General features: G+C 38.1%; 1 protein-coding gene across 11 annotated transcripts in view; it reads left to right on the forward strand.

Annotated features, from left to right (window-relative positions):
- Positions 1–17,666, forward strand: part of diaph2 (diaphanous-related formin 2) — a 510,829-nt gene that overhangs the window by 288,715 nt on the left and 204,448 nt on the right. For all 11 annotated transcript variants that reach the window (XR_012357976.1, XM_073854348.1, XM_073854345.1 and 8 more), the window contains 2 exons: positions 11,266–11,367; positions 17,043–17,282. Coding sequence is in view for 10 of the 11 variants with exons in the window: in XM_073854348.1 (XP_073710449.1) it covers positions 11,266–11,367; positions 17,043–17,282 (342 nt within the window). In the remaining variant the exon portion in view is untranslated. The remainder of the gene's footprint in view (positions 1–11,265; positions 11,368–17,042; positions 17,283–17,666) is intronic.

Here is a 17,666-nt window from a genome sequence, read left to right on the forward strand (position 1 = left end):
GCTTTCAAAAAGTGGTGGGATGTCCCCAGCGTCCCCTGTGTAAATAACACCTACACACCCTGTATGCTAGACAGATACTTTGTTTGCACAGCCCTACCGTAATTTAGTCACTCCTAGATGTACGTCTGGCGTCAGGGGGGAAACGTTTACCTCGATGAAGGAAAGTCATTGTGTCACCAGGCTATGTTTATTCGGCTATATCCAGTGCTGAACTTTGATGAAACTTTACGAGACCGGCGAGATGCTTCACAGGCGGGAGATACGCGGCATGATTGACAGCTTTGACACCAAATGGATATACGTGAAAATCAGATGACATGATTTCACAACTTTTCATTGGCCATTTAGGTATGTGACACATACTGTATACGGAAATGAACCTGGACATTCAATCCCTCGAAAAATCTTAAAATCGACAAAATGGACATACATGGTTTTCATCGGACAGCGACGATATGTTAAATTCTTAGTCTAACAAAATTTGTGTTTGCAGGAAATATATATATATATATATATATATATATATATATATATATATATTAGGGATGGGCATGATTAATCGACGATCGATAATTAATCGTTAAGAATTTAGTCGACTAAGTTAATTTGTTATTGATTAATCGAATACTTTTTTATTCTAATGCAGGTTGCAATGCCTAGCGTAGCGTGTGTCTTGAAGCAATTAAATGAATTTCACTGTGTGGCAGCAATTCAACATTTTACCACCAGGGTGCAATATTTGACACCATACTCCATTATCTGTGACCTTCCGTTTTGATTTAAAAAAAAAATCATGAAGAGGTCATGATTTTTTGGAACAAATGAGGTCTCTTTTTAAGAATGCGGCTCGCAGCTGCAGGTTCCGCTGCTTTAGAGCACCGCATATTCAAGCGCATATATGTTCCATTTGTCTAACTAAATGTAGTTTAACTGTTTGCCACAAGTTGATCTTGTAATAAAGGTCTCATGGAGGAAAACGCGCTGTATTTTTGTATTCAACATTTTTGAATTATAAAAGTTAAATAATTATTTTTTATTATAAAAATATTAATGATTAATCGATAGTCGATCGTTAATTCTCCCGACAATCGACTAAAAGAATTTAATCGAATGCCCATCCCTAATATATATATATATATATATATATATATATATATATATATATATATATATATATATATATATATATATATACACACACCTACAATGTTAATATGATTGCTACATGGCATGACACGTAGAAGAAACACATGGGTCAGAAGACATATTGTTTAGTTTGCAGGGCTGGGCCAAACATGTTTATGACTCCATTCCAGCGCACGACTCGGATGTGTTTAACAATCAACTTCTCCCCAGAGATGCTTTAGTGACATAATCGCTGCCATGTTTTATTCTCTCGTCTGGGCCACATCAGAGTCACCGCTCTGTAATTATATATTATAGGCTATTTTATTTTTTTTAAGTTATTTTTTGCTATTTTGCCTTTATTCTTAACAGTGAATAAGGAGAGGACAGGAAAGTACAGGGAGGAAAGAGGGGTACGGGATCGGAAAATGACCATGAGCCGGGAATCAAACTCAGGTCGCCGAAAGTGCGGAAGCACCACATTTCGGAGCACTGCCCACTACACCGTCGGCTCTGAGTATTATAGGCTATTTTCTAAGAGAATTAATGTATTGTGGATGGAAAAATGGCTTAGTTCTGATTGACATTCCTTTCCACATTAGTATGCTTTAACAGTACCTTCTCGTTGTTATGAATTATGCCACTTATTTTTTTTTAACATACTTCCCCATTGACCGCTGGACTACTGCAAAGGAAATGTACTAATGTAACATGTACCCTTGTGCAATTCAGTATTCAAAGGAACTCCATACCTCTCATTTTTCTCATTTTAGCACCTCATGTATTTTTGATCCCTGGGTTGATAGGATGGAAATGTGTGGTGCACGATCCTGTTTCATTTCATCCATGTGAAGTATGCTTTATGAGTCCCTTTGCTGAGAATGCTTTTCAAAGTGCAAATTTTTCATTCGCATACCTAGACTGGACTGCATAACGTAACATCTTAAAAGTCTTGCTTGCCTTCAATACTAATATTAATAAATATTAAATGATGTTAAAATATTATCACCAGCAGTATGAGCACATCTACAGTGAGATGTTAATATGTTTGCATTTATGCATCTTCTGTAGCTGACACTTACAGTGCATTCAAGTAATACATTTTATTGGTATGTGTGTTAACCTGGGAATTGATTCACAACCTTTGTGTTTTTAACTTAACGCTCTACCAACTGAGATACAGGAACACATATCATTATATGTCAGGATGCATTTTTTACATTATGTTGCTGTATCCACACAGCCATGAATCTCACCGAATCGGCCAATAAGCTTGCAGACTTGTTCGGCTCAAAGCATCATGAAGGCATCTAATAAAATATGTAGTGCAATAGACAAGGTGAAGCAATGACAAATAACCACACTCTCCTTTCCTGCGCACCATAACGCTAGATATGACAGTATTGTGTTCTTAGAGTCCTTAGATATATGGCATTGCATTAATGGTTTATTAGGGTGATGTAAGGTCACATCCTGGAGTGAAATCTTTGTAGCATTTTTTGAAAAAGCAAGCGTCCATCCTCCCATACATTCTGTCAGCTCCCCCTTCCGCTCTGCTTTGTTGCATCGCTGCTATGCATGCTCCTGGTTGGCTGTAACTGTTAGGGGTTTTGTGTTTGCCCTTGCTTGTTATTATTGTTTATCTTGTTTGTCAATCACCTGGATCGCCTGCCATTTCGCCATTGTCTTCATACATATTCATGAGCCCTCATTACCTGGCTCGCTTGTTGGTTGCAGGGCATGGCAGCGGTGCCAGTCTTTGTTCAAGAGACTAACAACAGGTGACTGGAGCAGGTTGGTGTATTGTTACCTGTCGTTTGCATATTGTGAAGTGTCAGGACAGGACGATAAGCACAAAGTTGCAACTGGCTTCCCGGCTTATTGTATAAGTAGGAAAGACTGCTCTCCCCTTGAGTTAATTGGGGGTTGTTTTTGGCACAGCGCTCTCCTGCATGAAATAATATTTTAGGAGCAAAATGTGTACTGATCAAGTGAGAAGGAAAAATGAAGGACATGGAAAAGACATCACAATATAGAGATAAGCATGTCATTACTTAGAATTGTGGCAGAAACAAATCAGGGCTTGGGGCAAAATGCAACCAAAGTGACAGAGATATTCCCAGATATTTACAAAATTTCTTCATAATAAATGCCTCTGATTCTGTAATATGTTAACTGACATTTGATATATTTCATAATAATCTGTCCTAAGCCTGTCTGGTTATGAGTTTCGTGTGAATTGTTGTATTTGCAAATAATATAATGTGGTGACAGATAATGTTAAATGTGATGACTGCCATCAACTCCAGAACTTTAGATACAGTACGTTGTTAAAATTTGCCATGACAGTAGTCATTGGAGACAGGAATGGTCTAGTGTTAGACTGGACAGTTTTTTATGTGTTCTGGCAGACAATATGTGTTATAAGATCTTTACATTATGTCCCAATTGCATTTAAAGTTCATTAGGTAACAACAATATTTGATTACATTACAAGGACAGCTCAAAATGAGCATGTGTAAAAAATTAAAATGCAAATCCTCATTTTGTTTCACAAAAGAAACAAATGCAGGGTTAGAAAAGATAATAGATACCGTATTTTGTTTTGCATTTACCGTATTTCAAAAGTAAAGCAAGCTCTTGCAATATTTAGGGCTGTGATGGTTGTCATAAACAAGCACAGCCAAGGTGGTGAAATGCAACCCGTGGTGGTGAAGTGGGACCCGCGGTAGTGTGCACATCACAAAAAAAATGAAAAATATAAATTACAATCTCACAAAGCAAGATCTCTATGAGTTTGTGTAAATGCAACCAACCAGCAGACTAAGAGTTAATGCGCTATTTGCAAGGGGAGCCAACTGATATCATTGTGAACACACACGTTTGTTAAGAAACTTATATCTGATTGTCGTTTACATTTTAGGATTTTAAAATATATGCACGCATTATATTTAAGCCTATATGCATCAATGCGCATGTGCAAATACCACACACACACATTCTATAACCACCACAGTGAATTGGTGAATTACACCGTAACAGCCGTAGCAATATTCTGATATTTTCCCTGAGTAACAACTGCATCCACATGATTTCTCCTACTTTTAAATTTTTCTAAACCTCCTGGCTTCCACTAAACACACATAAAAGAAAAAAATTGGTAGCAGTCCGCTCAGGTGCTTATTTTCTCCATGTGCTGTTAAAAAGTGTTAAAAAAAGACTAAATGAATGTCATGGGCAGTCTGTCAACTCCGCCAACTCTATCCCTCACCAGCGCAAATTTAATCCATTTTTTATTTCTCGTTTAGTTTAATGCGATTTCGGAATGTGTCATACCTGGTTTGTCATCTGTCAGTCGCCAACAGTGGCTCATGTCCGTAACGGTCTGAGGTTTTAGTTTGATTTATCAGAGGAGAGATTCCTTTCGGATCCGTCGGAGTGCAGCTCTCTTACTTTAATGCCAACCGAACGGCTCTCTAATGTGTCATATGTTGTGCCAATCGACGAAAATTACCCTCCTGAGTGGCTGTGGATGTGTTTTCCTGTCTGTCTATATACGACTGATGGTATTTAGGTCTTCACACCTCACTTCAGTACCAATTGGTTGCTTTTCCTTTAAATTGCTGTTTTATTAAAACAGTGGCCTTTCGTGTCACCAGTATACGTGTACATAAACATATTGGCGTTATGGTGGACGTTTCTGGGACGTGCGTGATTACACTGGCAATTGGAGTGTCGTGTTATTTCATTGTGAGCTGCTGTGATAAAATGATGACCTAATTTCGTAGGCCAGTGCTGTATAGACCCTTAATTGGATAGAAGCTGTTTACATTGACCGTGTGGTGATAATTACCCTGCTTATTTATTAATACGGCTTCTTTTCTTGTAATTTTGATAAGGAGTGCATGTGTATTAGATTTCTAAGAGATAATGTGAATAACTCATTAAACATCTTCACCTCTGGTTGAATCATGTGCCTTGTATTTACACGGAGGAACAGATTTACTCTAATCTCTGTTCTTTCCCGAAATGGCAACACATAAGCTAGGTTTCCAAAATAGTGAGCTTCCAGTAAAAGCAGCATTTTATGGTAGAACATATATGCACTCCTTTTGGATATTGATATTGAATCTCCTATTACTCATTAAATGCCAATACTTTAATACTTTATACCCAATATTTCTACACTGTAAAAATGCAGCATGAAGTTAAAACAACTTTTTTTGCAAGTCATTTTAACCTACTATTTTAAAGGGGACATTTCACAAGACTTTTTTAAGATGTCAAATAAATCTTTGGCGTCCCCAGAGTACGTATCTGAAGTTTTAGTTTAAAATACCATATAATTTATTATAACATGTTAAAATCGGCACTTTGTAGGTGTGAGCAAAAATGTGCCGTTTTGGTGTGTCCTTTTAAATGCAAATTAGTTGATCTCTGTACTAAACGGCAGTGCTGTGATTGAATAGTGCGGATTAAGGGGCAGTATTATCTTCTTCTGACATCACAAGGGGAGCCAAATTTCAATTACCTATTTTTTCACATGCTTGCAGAGATTGGTTTTCCAAAAAATGGGTTGTTCTTTTTCACATTTTCTATGTTGATAGAAGCACTGGGGCTATGTTATTACCTCAACTTAGACAAATTAATACATACCTATCTTTATTCAATGCGTGCTCTGTACAGCGTGTTATGAATGTGTTAGCATTTAGCCTAGCCTCATTCATTCCTATGGTACCAAACAGGAAAGCCATCAAACACTTCCATGTTTTCCCTATTTAAAGACTGTTACATGAGGAGTTATACTAGTAAGTATGGTGCCACAAAATAAAACTTTTTTTTGGTACCATAGGAATGAATGGGGCTAGGCTAAATGCTAACACATTCATAACACGCTGTACAGTGCACGCTTTGAAAAAAGATAGGCACGCATTAATTCGTCTAGGTTGAGGTAATAACATAATTTAAATAGGCAAAAGAGTAGACTATTCCTTTAAGCACTGCATGGAAAAAGTTAGATTTTCATGATATTTATTTTGTTTTGACCTGTGATAAGTTGACATAACTTATAAAAACAAGATGAATTTGTTTAACTTAATTTAACCTGCTATCTGCAAAACCAGTTAAAATTAAAGCAAACGCCGCTAAACGCCACCTCTGTCAAAAACACATTATACGTTCATCAAATAATTTTGCTTCAAATCTACTTAATCCCAGCCTCAGGATTTGTTGGCTGAATCATTAAAGAGTCTGATAAAGAAATGCTCACTTACAAAAAACACGTCTGACTCAGTTAAAGGGTTGGTTTTGCATCTGAGCTTTTCAAATGTGCCTCAAGAGTCCAATCCATTTCTGTCATTTTTATCTTTTTAGGATGCTTTCATTGAAGACAGATGTCCATATAAACAGTATAGACTGTGACTCTCCAAGTTTCACAACAGACCCAGTGTGTCATTTTTTAATACTTTGCATAAGCATTATTTAAAAGGATGCAAGCGTGTTATTTTAAAGTACCTGTCGTTTTACTTTTACGAGTAAAATATATGTAGTGAAAAGAACACATATGTTCGTCATGATATACGATTTGGAACTGGTCAGTGTATGTTTCAGAGTTTTCTCTGGTATTGATTTAAACAGAGGTCCCTGAAACGATTTACCGAAAGCCGTGCCGAGACCTGCTGAGAAGGCACGGCAGGAAGGCGGCTGTATAATGTTTCACTTGTGCGCTTTGCCTAAGATAGAGACTGAGCCGCATGGAGCGATGCGTCCTAAAAAATGAAGAACAGATCAATTAGTAGAAACAAAAAGGAGGGCAAACGAACAATCACATCCATCAACCCTTCTGCAACAGACACGTCTGGTTCTGAGGAAGAGTTCTTTGTTTGGCATCACATGCAGGCAAGGTTACAGCCCCCCGTGCACCCCGCCTTTTGTGAATTCTTTCAGTTTAATAAAGAGTTTATTGCTGGGAGAACATTTTTATTGATTGTGCTGTCCCTGGGAGGGTAATTTGAGATTTGTTGATCTTCCCTAGTTTCTGACTTTACCGTTGGGCATATGCTCTGCTGAGCCGAGGAGAGACGTCCGTAAGAGTAATTTATTTCCATCTACCCAAGCATGGTGCGCTTTTTCCTCCCTCAGAACCCGCTGTGAAGACTTCCCAGCACTCAACCGTCAGGTTAACAGACGACATGCTGCTATATTCAGATGTTTTAAACCCGGTGTTCAGAAAAGAAAAGTAGGTTACTAGTTTCTACCCAATTGTGTGACGCATACTAGAGGTCTTTACAGGTCCACTTAGATCCGAAAACCCGAGGTCCGACCCGAGACCCGATCGGGTTCGGGTCTAAAAGTTTCACAGTGCCTCAGACACGGGTTGGGTACATTTATTTGGACCCGAGAAGACCTCTAACGCATACACTAGATACTATCTGTTAGAGGCTGTTTATAACTGGTATTAAAGGATTAGTCTATTTTCTTAAAAAAAAAAATCAGATAATTTACTCACCACCATGTCATCCAAAATGTTGATGTCTTTCTTTGTTCAGTCGAGAAGAATTTATGTTTTTTGAGGAAAACATTCCAGGATTTTTATAATTTTAATGGACTTTAATGGACACCAACACTTACTGTAACACTTAACAGTTATTCAACAGTTTCGAAGGACTCTAAACGATCCCAAACAAGGCATATGGGTCTTATCTAGCGAAACAATTCTCATAAAAAAGCACTTTTAAACCACAACTTCTCGTCTATCTCCAGTCCTGTGATGTGCCCACGCGACCTTCAGTTATTTCCTTTTTTAAAGTTATTTTCTCAAAAAAGAAACAACAATTACTCAAGATACTTATTCAGATGATATATGAGGTCTTGAATGTCCCAAAAATATCATTTTCGACCTAAAGCGAAGTTACTGCCTTTTGCCTTTAATAGGGCCTTTGTTTGGATAGTCAATGCCGTGTGCACTGTTGTATATTGCACATTTTAGTTCATTATTTTCCTTCAAAAAATTTTTGTCATATGCATGCAGTACATGACCCTGTCTGTGAAAGCCAGAATAAAGTCTTATAATCTGCAGAAATTATGAGATGAGGAGCATTCAAGTTTGATTTCACTTATTGATTTCACTTCGATTTTTGACATGACCTTACTCAGTCAATATTAAAGATTTCAAGATTGTATTTTCACAGAATGTTCTTAATGGTGAATGATTTTATGTAAAAACGACTTGATCCAGTTTTGACAGACTTGGTCATACATATGTTGCTGGAATAGTAAATGTAGTATGCTAGTATTTCAAACATAGCTGTAGTGTCTATTCTGACGGCAGACTTCCCCATAGCGCGCTTGTTACAGTTCTCATCTTGGCATAGGTCGAGCGTGCGCCCGTAACATGTCAACATTAAAGATCAAAGTATACTGCTGGAAGCCCCACAGATACTGTCATTCAGTCAAAATGTTTACTGATCCAGAGCCTCTTGGTTTCTCTTTCTCTGTCTCTGTTTTCATATCCATTTCCAACACCGGATTAATCCCAGCAACACTTAAGAACTTGGCAGTGACTAAATTTGCAGACTGTTGTTTTATATGATAGATGGAAATGTACCAAAACACAAGTAATTGCACGTTAATATGGCACGGCACTCTACCCACTGACATCAGGGAGCAACGTTGCTTAGTCAATCTATGATGCCTTTTATTTATTTTCTTGACTTGTTTTATTCTTTTTTTATCTACACAGACAAGGAATGAATGTGTGGGGAGGGAGAACAAAGTATGACAGCATGCATGTGCCTGGCCATGCAGAGAAAGTCCAAATGATTGGCTTATTATAATAGCATGCCATGTCTAGTAGGCCCCATGCACCGCAGCCCCCTTCCCAGATGCAGATTGTGTCTGGAGGCCTGGAGAGAGCAGTCTGACTCAATCGAAGTTCAGACGCCTTTTCTTTCCAATATGGCTCTCCTCGTCTGTCATTTACTCAATATGCAGGGATTCGATAATTATGTAAACCAATGACAGACGTAATAACTAGCAGCGTTTCAGCTTCATATTTTAATGTATTCTTTCCATCTCTACTCTATTTGTCTGTTTGTCCTGTAGACGCCTTTGGAAAAGAGGCAACAGCAAAGCCTAATCGCTTGTCTCGACTGTGCAAGTGGCGAAGGAGAAATACAACTCCAATAATGAGATTTGGCGGCACATTAGCAATGATGATTGCTGTGGCTGAATGGTGTGCTGCTGTGTTGTTGCGTTTCATTCAAAATCAATGATACATTGTTTAGCGGAGCTTTGTTCGCCAGCCGAACCGCCGGGCTAATGTTCCTCAGACTCTCTGTTCAGATGGGAGAAAGGCCATTTTACCGTAATCCCTCCCCCTAATATGGCTGATCTTTGCTGCTCGATTGCGGGCATTTTTCTAAAACGTCTCAATACCTCTCAACGCATTTATTTAATTTAACAACTGAGGTGATGGAGTCAAGCATCAGATTTATCTCATTGTCCAGACAAACCGCGATTCTTTTTTATTTTGCCTGGATTAGCTTTCAGAGAAAAGTGGGATAGGTTAGGCATCCTAGCAGCAAAAATATAACGTTTGAAAATGCATTTACAGTATTTGAAAACCATCAAATGATTATCTCATCAAAAGCATCTGCTTTTTTACTTTTCTACAATGCTGGTTGACTGAAGTTTAACAGCATACTTTATAGTAATATCACATTTTCCATTCTGTTCCCGCTCTCTGATTCTCCTTTACATCAGATATGCGTATCCATCGTTTATATCAGTAAAGTTCATCAAAATCTCACTGTGCCAGAAATACTCTATTTACTTTATATATGTATTTGAAGATCCAGGTGTCAGGGCATTGGTTTCATATTGCGTCAGACGTATCTCTGTCAGCAGGACATTTGAAGTTGTTGCGGAGGGAGAACACATAAAAAACATTTACCTGGGTTTAAGACACGCTATCAGTGAAGAAGACAAAAAAAAGTAATTTGGTAGTTTTCTTTGCATATTCTGATGACACAGTGCCATCTCTGATAGTGTGCTGGGGAGGTAATGTACCCTGGTAAATAGCCTGAACATGACTGGCTTGTTTCAGTCATGTGACTAGTTATGTCAAAATAGAGGATGTAATGAGAGTGAAAGTCTACCCAAGGAAAGGGCACCTCTTCCTTAGAAAAAAAATAGGTCGCAATATTCCTTTTCATTTACTCAACTGACCTTTATGAGCACAATTAGCATTTAAAGAAAACGAAGGTTCCCCCCTTTCGCCAGCGTCACCTGCAGCATGTCTTTAATTGTAAAGTTGGATGAGCCATATGTGAAAATCTGAAATATTTTAAAAGGGAAGAAGGCAATAGAGTTCTCAACATCTGTAAACTAGTTTTTTTATTTGACTCAGATTTGCCCTCCATCTAGAATTGTGGGAGAGAAAAAGTAAGCCATAAACATCAGGGACATTTCAGTGACATATTAAATGATGTGGGGGTATTTATTCCCTCGTTTCTCAGAGTCACCTTGAGCGTCGGCTTCTCAGCATCGTAAAACTTTGAACCTCGGCTGAGCTCCAAGTGCTGCGCGGTGCGGGGCTGAATTTACCTTGGAGGGCCACCACCAAGCAAGCAAGCTGACGAAAACAAAGATGGAGACAAGAGCAAAATTAATATTGAACAGCCATAGACTTTTACAATCTAATCAGACCATGTTTTTTTTAAAGGCTGTTTTTATTCCCTGTCTGCTCTCTATATGCTCTGAGACTGGCAGGGTGCAGTAATGGGGAAAGATGTGAACACAGGGAGTCTCTATGTGAATTTAAGGAACAATAGCATCTAGAGCCATGGCCCCATTTAAGCTCCGCTCTGCTGTTTGCCGTCACTCACATCACTGCAACAGTTCACCAAATAAGCAAGCAACAGCATTGTGTTTATTTGTAATGATTGCTTATCGGATGAGAGCAGGGCCCTGGCACGCTCTGAACCTATGCGCATCGCTCTGTGAGCGATTAAGACCGATCACGATCAACGGATGGTGCTGTGAAGCTGTCTCTGGCCCCTGTGGACTTTATCTTTCTTCTGGAGGGACGGGTTGGTTCTTCTACAGTACTGATTGGTATGCGTGTGCTTTTCTTTGTAGAACCTGATCAAAAATCTTCCTGAGCAGAAGGAGCTGAGCAATCTGGCTGAGCTGAAGAATGAATACGAGGAGCTTTGTGAGTCTGAGCAGTTTGGCATTGTGGTGAGTACAGAGATCTTAGTGCACAAACTACTCACACAACTCCATCAGAGTTTTACCACTGAGATGGTTCTGATGCAGAAACTAGTGCCTGTTTTATGCATTTCCAGTTAAAAAGGAGTAACAGAAAATGAAATCAGCACCTTTCTTATCTTGCACCAAGGCTGAAAATAGATGATAAAATAACCAGGAGTACTTTAGTATGTATGTAGAAAAAATAGATATTTTAACTGATTTTTATGAATGTCAACCCCATTATTATGTTAATACAAATATAATTTGAGTCGTGGACTCATTGTTAGAAAAGCAGACTTGTGACCTGAAGGGTGTTACTTACTATATAAATTAAAAGGACACTAAACTTTTTTGAAAGTAGGCTCTTTTTCCAGCTCCCCTAGAGTTAAACATTTGATTTTTACCGTTTTGGAATCCATTCGGCTGGTCTCCGCGTCTGGCGGTGCCACTTTTGGCGTGGCTTGGCGTGGTCCGTTGGGTCTGATTGGACCATTGGCATCACGCAAAAATAACCAAAGAGTTTAGATATTTTTCCTATTTAAAACTTGAAAATAGTCTCCTGCTATTGAAAGTAACCAAGGGGACTATTTTCGGGCGCTGCGTAATATCATTGGTACGGCAGCAAAGTCCTTGATTATTACGACGGAATGAGAGTATAGTCCAGGGGTCTCCAACCTTTTTTCATTTGAGAGCTACTTTCTAAAAAATAAAAGTGGTCAAGAGCTACTTGTGTCACGTTATACCTGAATTAGTGAGTTAATAGACACTGGTCTATATTAACTCACTGTGATTTGAACTCTTTCCCCGCCAGCATTTTTAAAAAAAAAAGTTGCCAGCCAGTGCCAGCATTTTTTTATTTTTCACAAAACTGTAATACCTTCCAGAAAATGCTTTTCTTTAAACATAAACATACGATACATCAAATGAAAGAACAGATCCTTTTAAACAACAAAAAAAAAACCGTTCATGTTGTCTTTATTTATACTTTTTTATCACCTCTTATATGGGTATGATTCGTCCAAAAATACCACATTTTGAATAAAAAAAATCAATTATTAAAGATCAGATTTAGAAAGATGATCCAAACATAGAGTATTTACTGCTTTTGGATTCATAGGGATATGCATGTATGTCACGTTTGGCTCTCTGGTATCTCTTGAAATTTGATGTTTAAATATGAGATGATAACCCATTGAACTTGTGACGACACCTGTATTTTCGTTTTATCAAAAATTAATCCGAAAATGACGGAATCCATTTTAACCATAGTGCCTCGACTCGAGATGTGCGCGGATCGTCCGGTTACCACGGCGCTGGCTTCACAGCGTTGCGCGGATCGTCCGGCGCGGGTGCGCGGACTTATCTGTTTGTTTTTGAATCATACATGTTAAATTACTGATGTCATATATGATATGCCGGTCTACACAGCTCATTGCGACGTCAAACACGTACCCAGTCTGTACTACCACAGGCGCTTGTAACACTAACCAGACATCCAAATGCGCCATAACCACAGAAAATAAATAAATAAACCCACGAGGGTGTTGGGGACCCCTGGTATAGTCCTTGCCATATTGTCCTAGAAAATTGTAACTTTTAATTTTCCGTTGGTCTTAGTACACGATGTAACTACAGAAGAGTCAAGTAAAATACCGGAACTCTTTTTGAGCACGATGCTAATAATCTAATCAGATTCAATGGATTATGCTAAGTTATGCTAAAAGTGGTACAGCCAGACCCGGAGATCGGCTGAATGGATTTCAAAACGGTTAAAATCAAATGTTTCACTGCAGAGGAACTGGAAAATGAGCATATTTTAAAAAAAGTGGAGTATCCCTTTAAATGCAGAAGTCACTTTCCAAATATGGGTTACTGTACATTGGCAGTTACGTCACTTTCATTTTTTCACTTTGGTAAAGAAAGTATAAAGAGAAACCTTAATGCATTGGTTGTCATGCCAGGTTATGTAGTAACATACAGTAGTTAGTTATGTTATCATTTTAGTGGAACGGAAAGTCTGTTCTGAGAGAGTGCACAGATCTCATTTTGGCGGTAAACGGATATCTGACACTAAGAAGGCATTTCAATTGCCTATCGATTTTATCCTTCTCATTTTCTTAGTCTTTTCTCCTCTTCCCCATCTTCCTCTTTCATTCCATCTGTTTCAGCTCCAGCTCACTATTTCCCCTCCTCTTTTGTCACGCTCCAATGCGCAACCCTTCAATTCCTTCTCTTTTGCTCATTCGCTCCTTTCTCTCTGAAACTGAACTCATCCTTCTCTCCAGTTCCGATGCTGTTCACACCAATAGCTCTCTACTTCCGTGTGAAGGATCTCAGGCTGAAAAGCCAAATAGGGGGGCACCGGGAAATTAGGCATAGAGCGAAAGGGAGAGAGCCGGAGAGAGAAGACTGCCTTCAGGCTCTGTGCAGGATCAGCGCTATTCAATATATAAAGAGACTCAGTAATGTATAATTAAAAGGCCAAGAATATAAAGGGCATTTTTTATGACAAGTCAAATCTGGTAGCCTGGTTTGACTGACAGAAGCTATGATTTTGATGAATAATAAAGAACGAGGCAAAGCTTTATTTTACTACAGAGCGTGATTAAGTTTGTGAGTTCTTTAACTGGAATAGCTTTTAGACTTCCTTCCTATATTGACCAAATCCCATTAACGTTGGCCTTTGTCTCAAATATTTAAGCTTCACATCAGTTCATTGTGCGAAGTGCACAAGTCTGCATTGATGTGACTCGCACCTGGTTTAAAGGAATATAAATGTGAATTCTGTCACTTACTCACTCTGTTATTGGAATTTCAATCCTTGAGAGGTTTTCTTTCATTGTGGAACACAAAATGAGGAGGTTATGCAGACTCAAAAAAATAATAATACTTTGTGCATTTAAAGTGAATGGGGTTTTGCTCTAACAGTGTTAGGGGTAAATGTGTATTATGCAATTACATTTTTAATACCATAATATCCAGATTCGGTATGTTACATTTTTATTTAATTTACTAAAATAATGGATATTAATAATGTGAATTATCTAAAAAAAATAACTTTTTTGAACTCCCATAAGAATAAATAACAATTTCCAGCAAGCGATTCTGTTTAAAAACATCTAATAGCCCTCGAAACTGAGCTCAAAACAAGGCTATCTAACTATAGCCCAAACATAAATGCACTGTAAAGAGACCCAGCATTTTTGTCAAATTAACATACAATTTTATATTACTTTAATCATTTCAACTTTTCACAGCCAAAACTTAAAAAAGTAGGTTGAACTGACTTGAAAAAAAAACAAGTTTTAACTTCATGCTGCATATTTTTTTACAATTGAAATAAAATAAATTAAACTCCTTGTAATCACTTTACTAAAATGTTGAAAATCATGCACACTGAAAAAATTATTCATTCAATTTACTCAATTTTTCAAGGCAAGCGGTTGCAATCAATCCATTTAAGCTATATTTAAACAAAATTGATCGCAACCACTTGCCTTAAAAAATAGAAGATTTTTTTTCAGTGCATTTTGCTAATTATTTTGGCAAATTGGAACCAAATTCAAGTTTATTTTGTCTAGAAGTGGATTACTCATGGTCAGTCTGTATCGGGTCTATAGTTAACCTGGATCAGCGGTGTCCTGCAGAGTTTAGGTTTGTTCGACTTTATGCGGCGGCACAAGAACCGACAAGCGGATGACGTCAAAGTACCGTGAGAACGATTAGAGTAATCATACAAAGTCTAATTTTGTCTCGCTCTCGCGGTACTTGCGGCGCCGCATGAAGTCGAACACACCTTTTAGCTCCAAAATGCCACAGCACACCTTACCCTGAAGTTTCTAGTATGCTTAAGACCTTAATTAACTGCTTCAGGTGTGTTTGATTAGGTTTGGAGTAAACTCTGCAGGACACCGGTCCTCCAGGGCCGAGTTTGGACACCCCTGACCTAGATAGTGAAATGAGGACGATTGCTTGCTGGGTTAGAAACATTAATTTATTTTCTTTTTGAAATATAACTCAATATTGTAATTGGTTACGTTACTCCCAGCCCTATTTTGGATACAATCAATCTTCCATTTTTGCAGCTTAACAGCTTTGGCCTTCATTTACTTTTCATCGATTCTTCCTAACTTCTCCTTTTGTGTTTTATTAAAAACGAAAGCCGTGTAAGTTGGTAACACCAATGGTGTGTAAATGATGACAGAATTTCTCATTTTTGCCTATAAGATCCCTTTATGTGCTTCAATCATTTTTAATGCTCCAATCATTTCTCTTCCATAGTTAAACCCCGCCTTACATTGTCACTTTGATGTAGCACTGTCAAACACAGATACATCTTGTTTGATGCATATGCATGCCTTCCCTTACATAGCTGTCTTTGACAGCAGATTCTCATAAAATCAATTCAGTGCGAAGAAACATAAACCTCCCTCCCTCTCGCCCCTTGTCGAGTTTTTCACTACCTGAGTCTTTGGAGGGCGTAATGAAGCATGTTGTGACAGTCTCCTCCTGTGACTGAGCTCAAGGCGGGTAATATACAGGCAGCCTGTAGAAGCACCTCATCAGCACCACCTCGCACTGGTCCTCGGGGAAATAAGTCACTTTCTGCTCATCTCCCTTTAGAGCTGTCACCAGCTCGCACTCTTTTATTGTGATTTCCTCTTATACGGAGAAATCAAATCTGGGGGTGCAGGAGAAGGTGGAGTGAGGTAGTGCACGGGGGCATGGGGCGTAGTCATTTTTTTTTTTTGATCGACAACTTGCTCATAAAGATGAATAAATGTGTGCGGTAATGGAACATCCTGATGGCGTCTCTGGGCTGCCTGCGAGCGCTGGATTATGCAGAAATGTGGAGCGAGAGTGTCTGAGGTCGCCCTCCATCTCCATGCAGCTTTTGCAGGTTCCTTGTTGTTGTTGTTTTGTCTCCTTGCTTCTTCCCCTGTCTCCGCCTAACAGTTTTTTTACTACTGAAATGAAATGTCATCTCACTTCAGCACCAGAACCAGTTTTAGTGTTGCTGTTATTATGGTTAAATGTAATTATAGGTAAACTGCCTACTTTAACATTTACTGTAAAGAATTGTGTAATTTTTTTCCCAGACTTAAAGTAGTTTAAAGCAAAGCAAAGTACACATTTCACACAATGTTAATTTACGTTTATAAAATAAATACATATATATAAAATCATTATTTAATAATTAATTTATAGTATTAATTTATATTTAATAATTAATTAATATATTATGTTTTATTATAATATTTAATTAATATTAAAAATAAAATTATTATAAATTATTATTAAATATTCATTTTAGCAAGCATGCATGTGGCCTTTCCACATGAAGAGAAACAAAATGAGTTAGGGACTATACTTTACATTGACTTTAGACTGCAGTGTTGAGTATATGTGTTTTGATGTGAGGTACAGTGAAAAAAAATATTCATTCAATTTACTCAATTTTAAGGTAAGTGGTTGCAATCAATTTATTTAAGCTACATTTAAACAAAAGTTTTTTGTTTTGTTTTACGTTACTAATCTTTTTTGTTTAAATGTAGCTAAAATAAATTGATTGCAACCACTTACTTTAAAAAAATGAGTAAATTAAAATGAATAATTTTGTTCAGTGTATGTGTGTAATTTAAGTTGTCCTCTGCCCGTTTCAGATGAGTTCAGTCAAGATGCTGCGTCCTCGGTTGAACGGCATTCTGTTCAAGCTGACGTTCGAGGAGCAGGTGAACAACATCCGTCCGGACATCATGAATGTGACCTTTGCCTGTGAAGAGGTGAAGAAAAGTGAAGGATTCAGCATGCTTCTGGAAATAGTGTTGCTGGTGGGGAATTACATGAACGCAGGCTCTAGAAATGCCCAGACGTTCGGCTTCAACATCAGTTTCCTCTGCAAGGTAACACCCAAATCAAACATACGTACTGTATCATCTCTGTTGCCATTGGACTACAGCATCCTGCTTTCAGTGAACGTACATTAAAGTCTTTCATTTTTTAACAATTATCATACATAAATCATGAATTGGTTAAGTACTGGTGGATAACACTTTTAACCTCAGAAGTACTGTGCCTTTAAAAAGTGTACTGCTATGGAAAGTCATCTAAATAACTAAAAAGTGAAGTAGCAACTTGTGTATTGGGAGTGTGTTTTTTAAATGAAGCTGAAATTGATATGGGCGTTTGGTGCGATAGCTGTTTTGAGGTTTAGCGAGTGGTGACAGTTATGGGAACAAATCCGACGACTCTACACTTCCACCTACAGTGTCAGAATGGCAATGTTC

Source organism: Misgurnus anguillicaudatus, chromosome 16, assembly GCF_027580225.2.
Source record: "Misgurnus anguillicaudatus chromosome 16, ASM2758022v2, whole genome shotgun sequence".
Classification (NCBI taxonomy): Eukaryota; Metazoa; Chordata; class Actinopteri; order Cypriniformes; family Cobitidae; genus Misgurnus; species Misgurnus anguillicaudatus.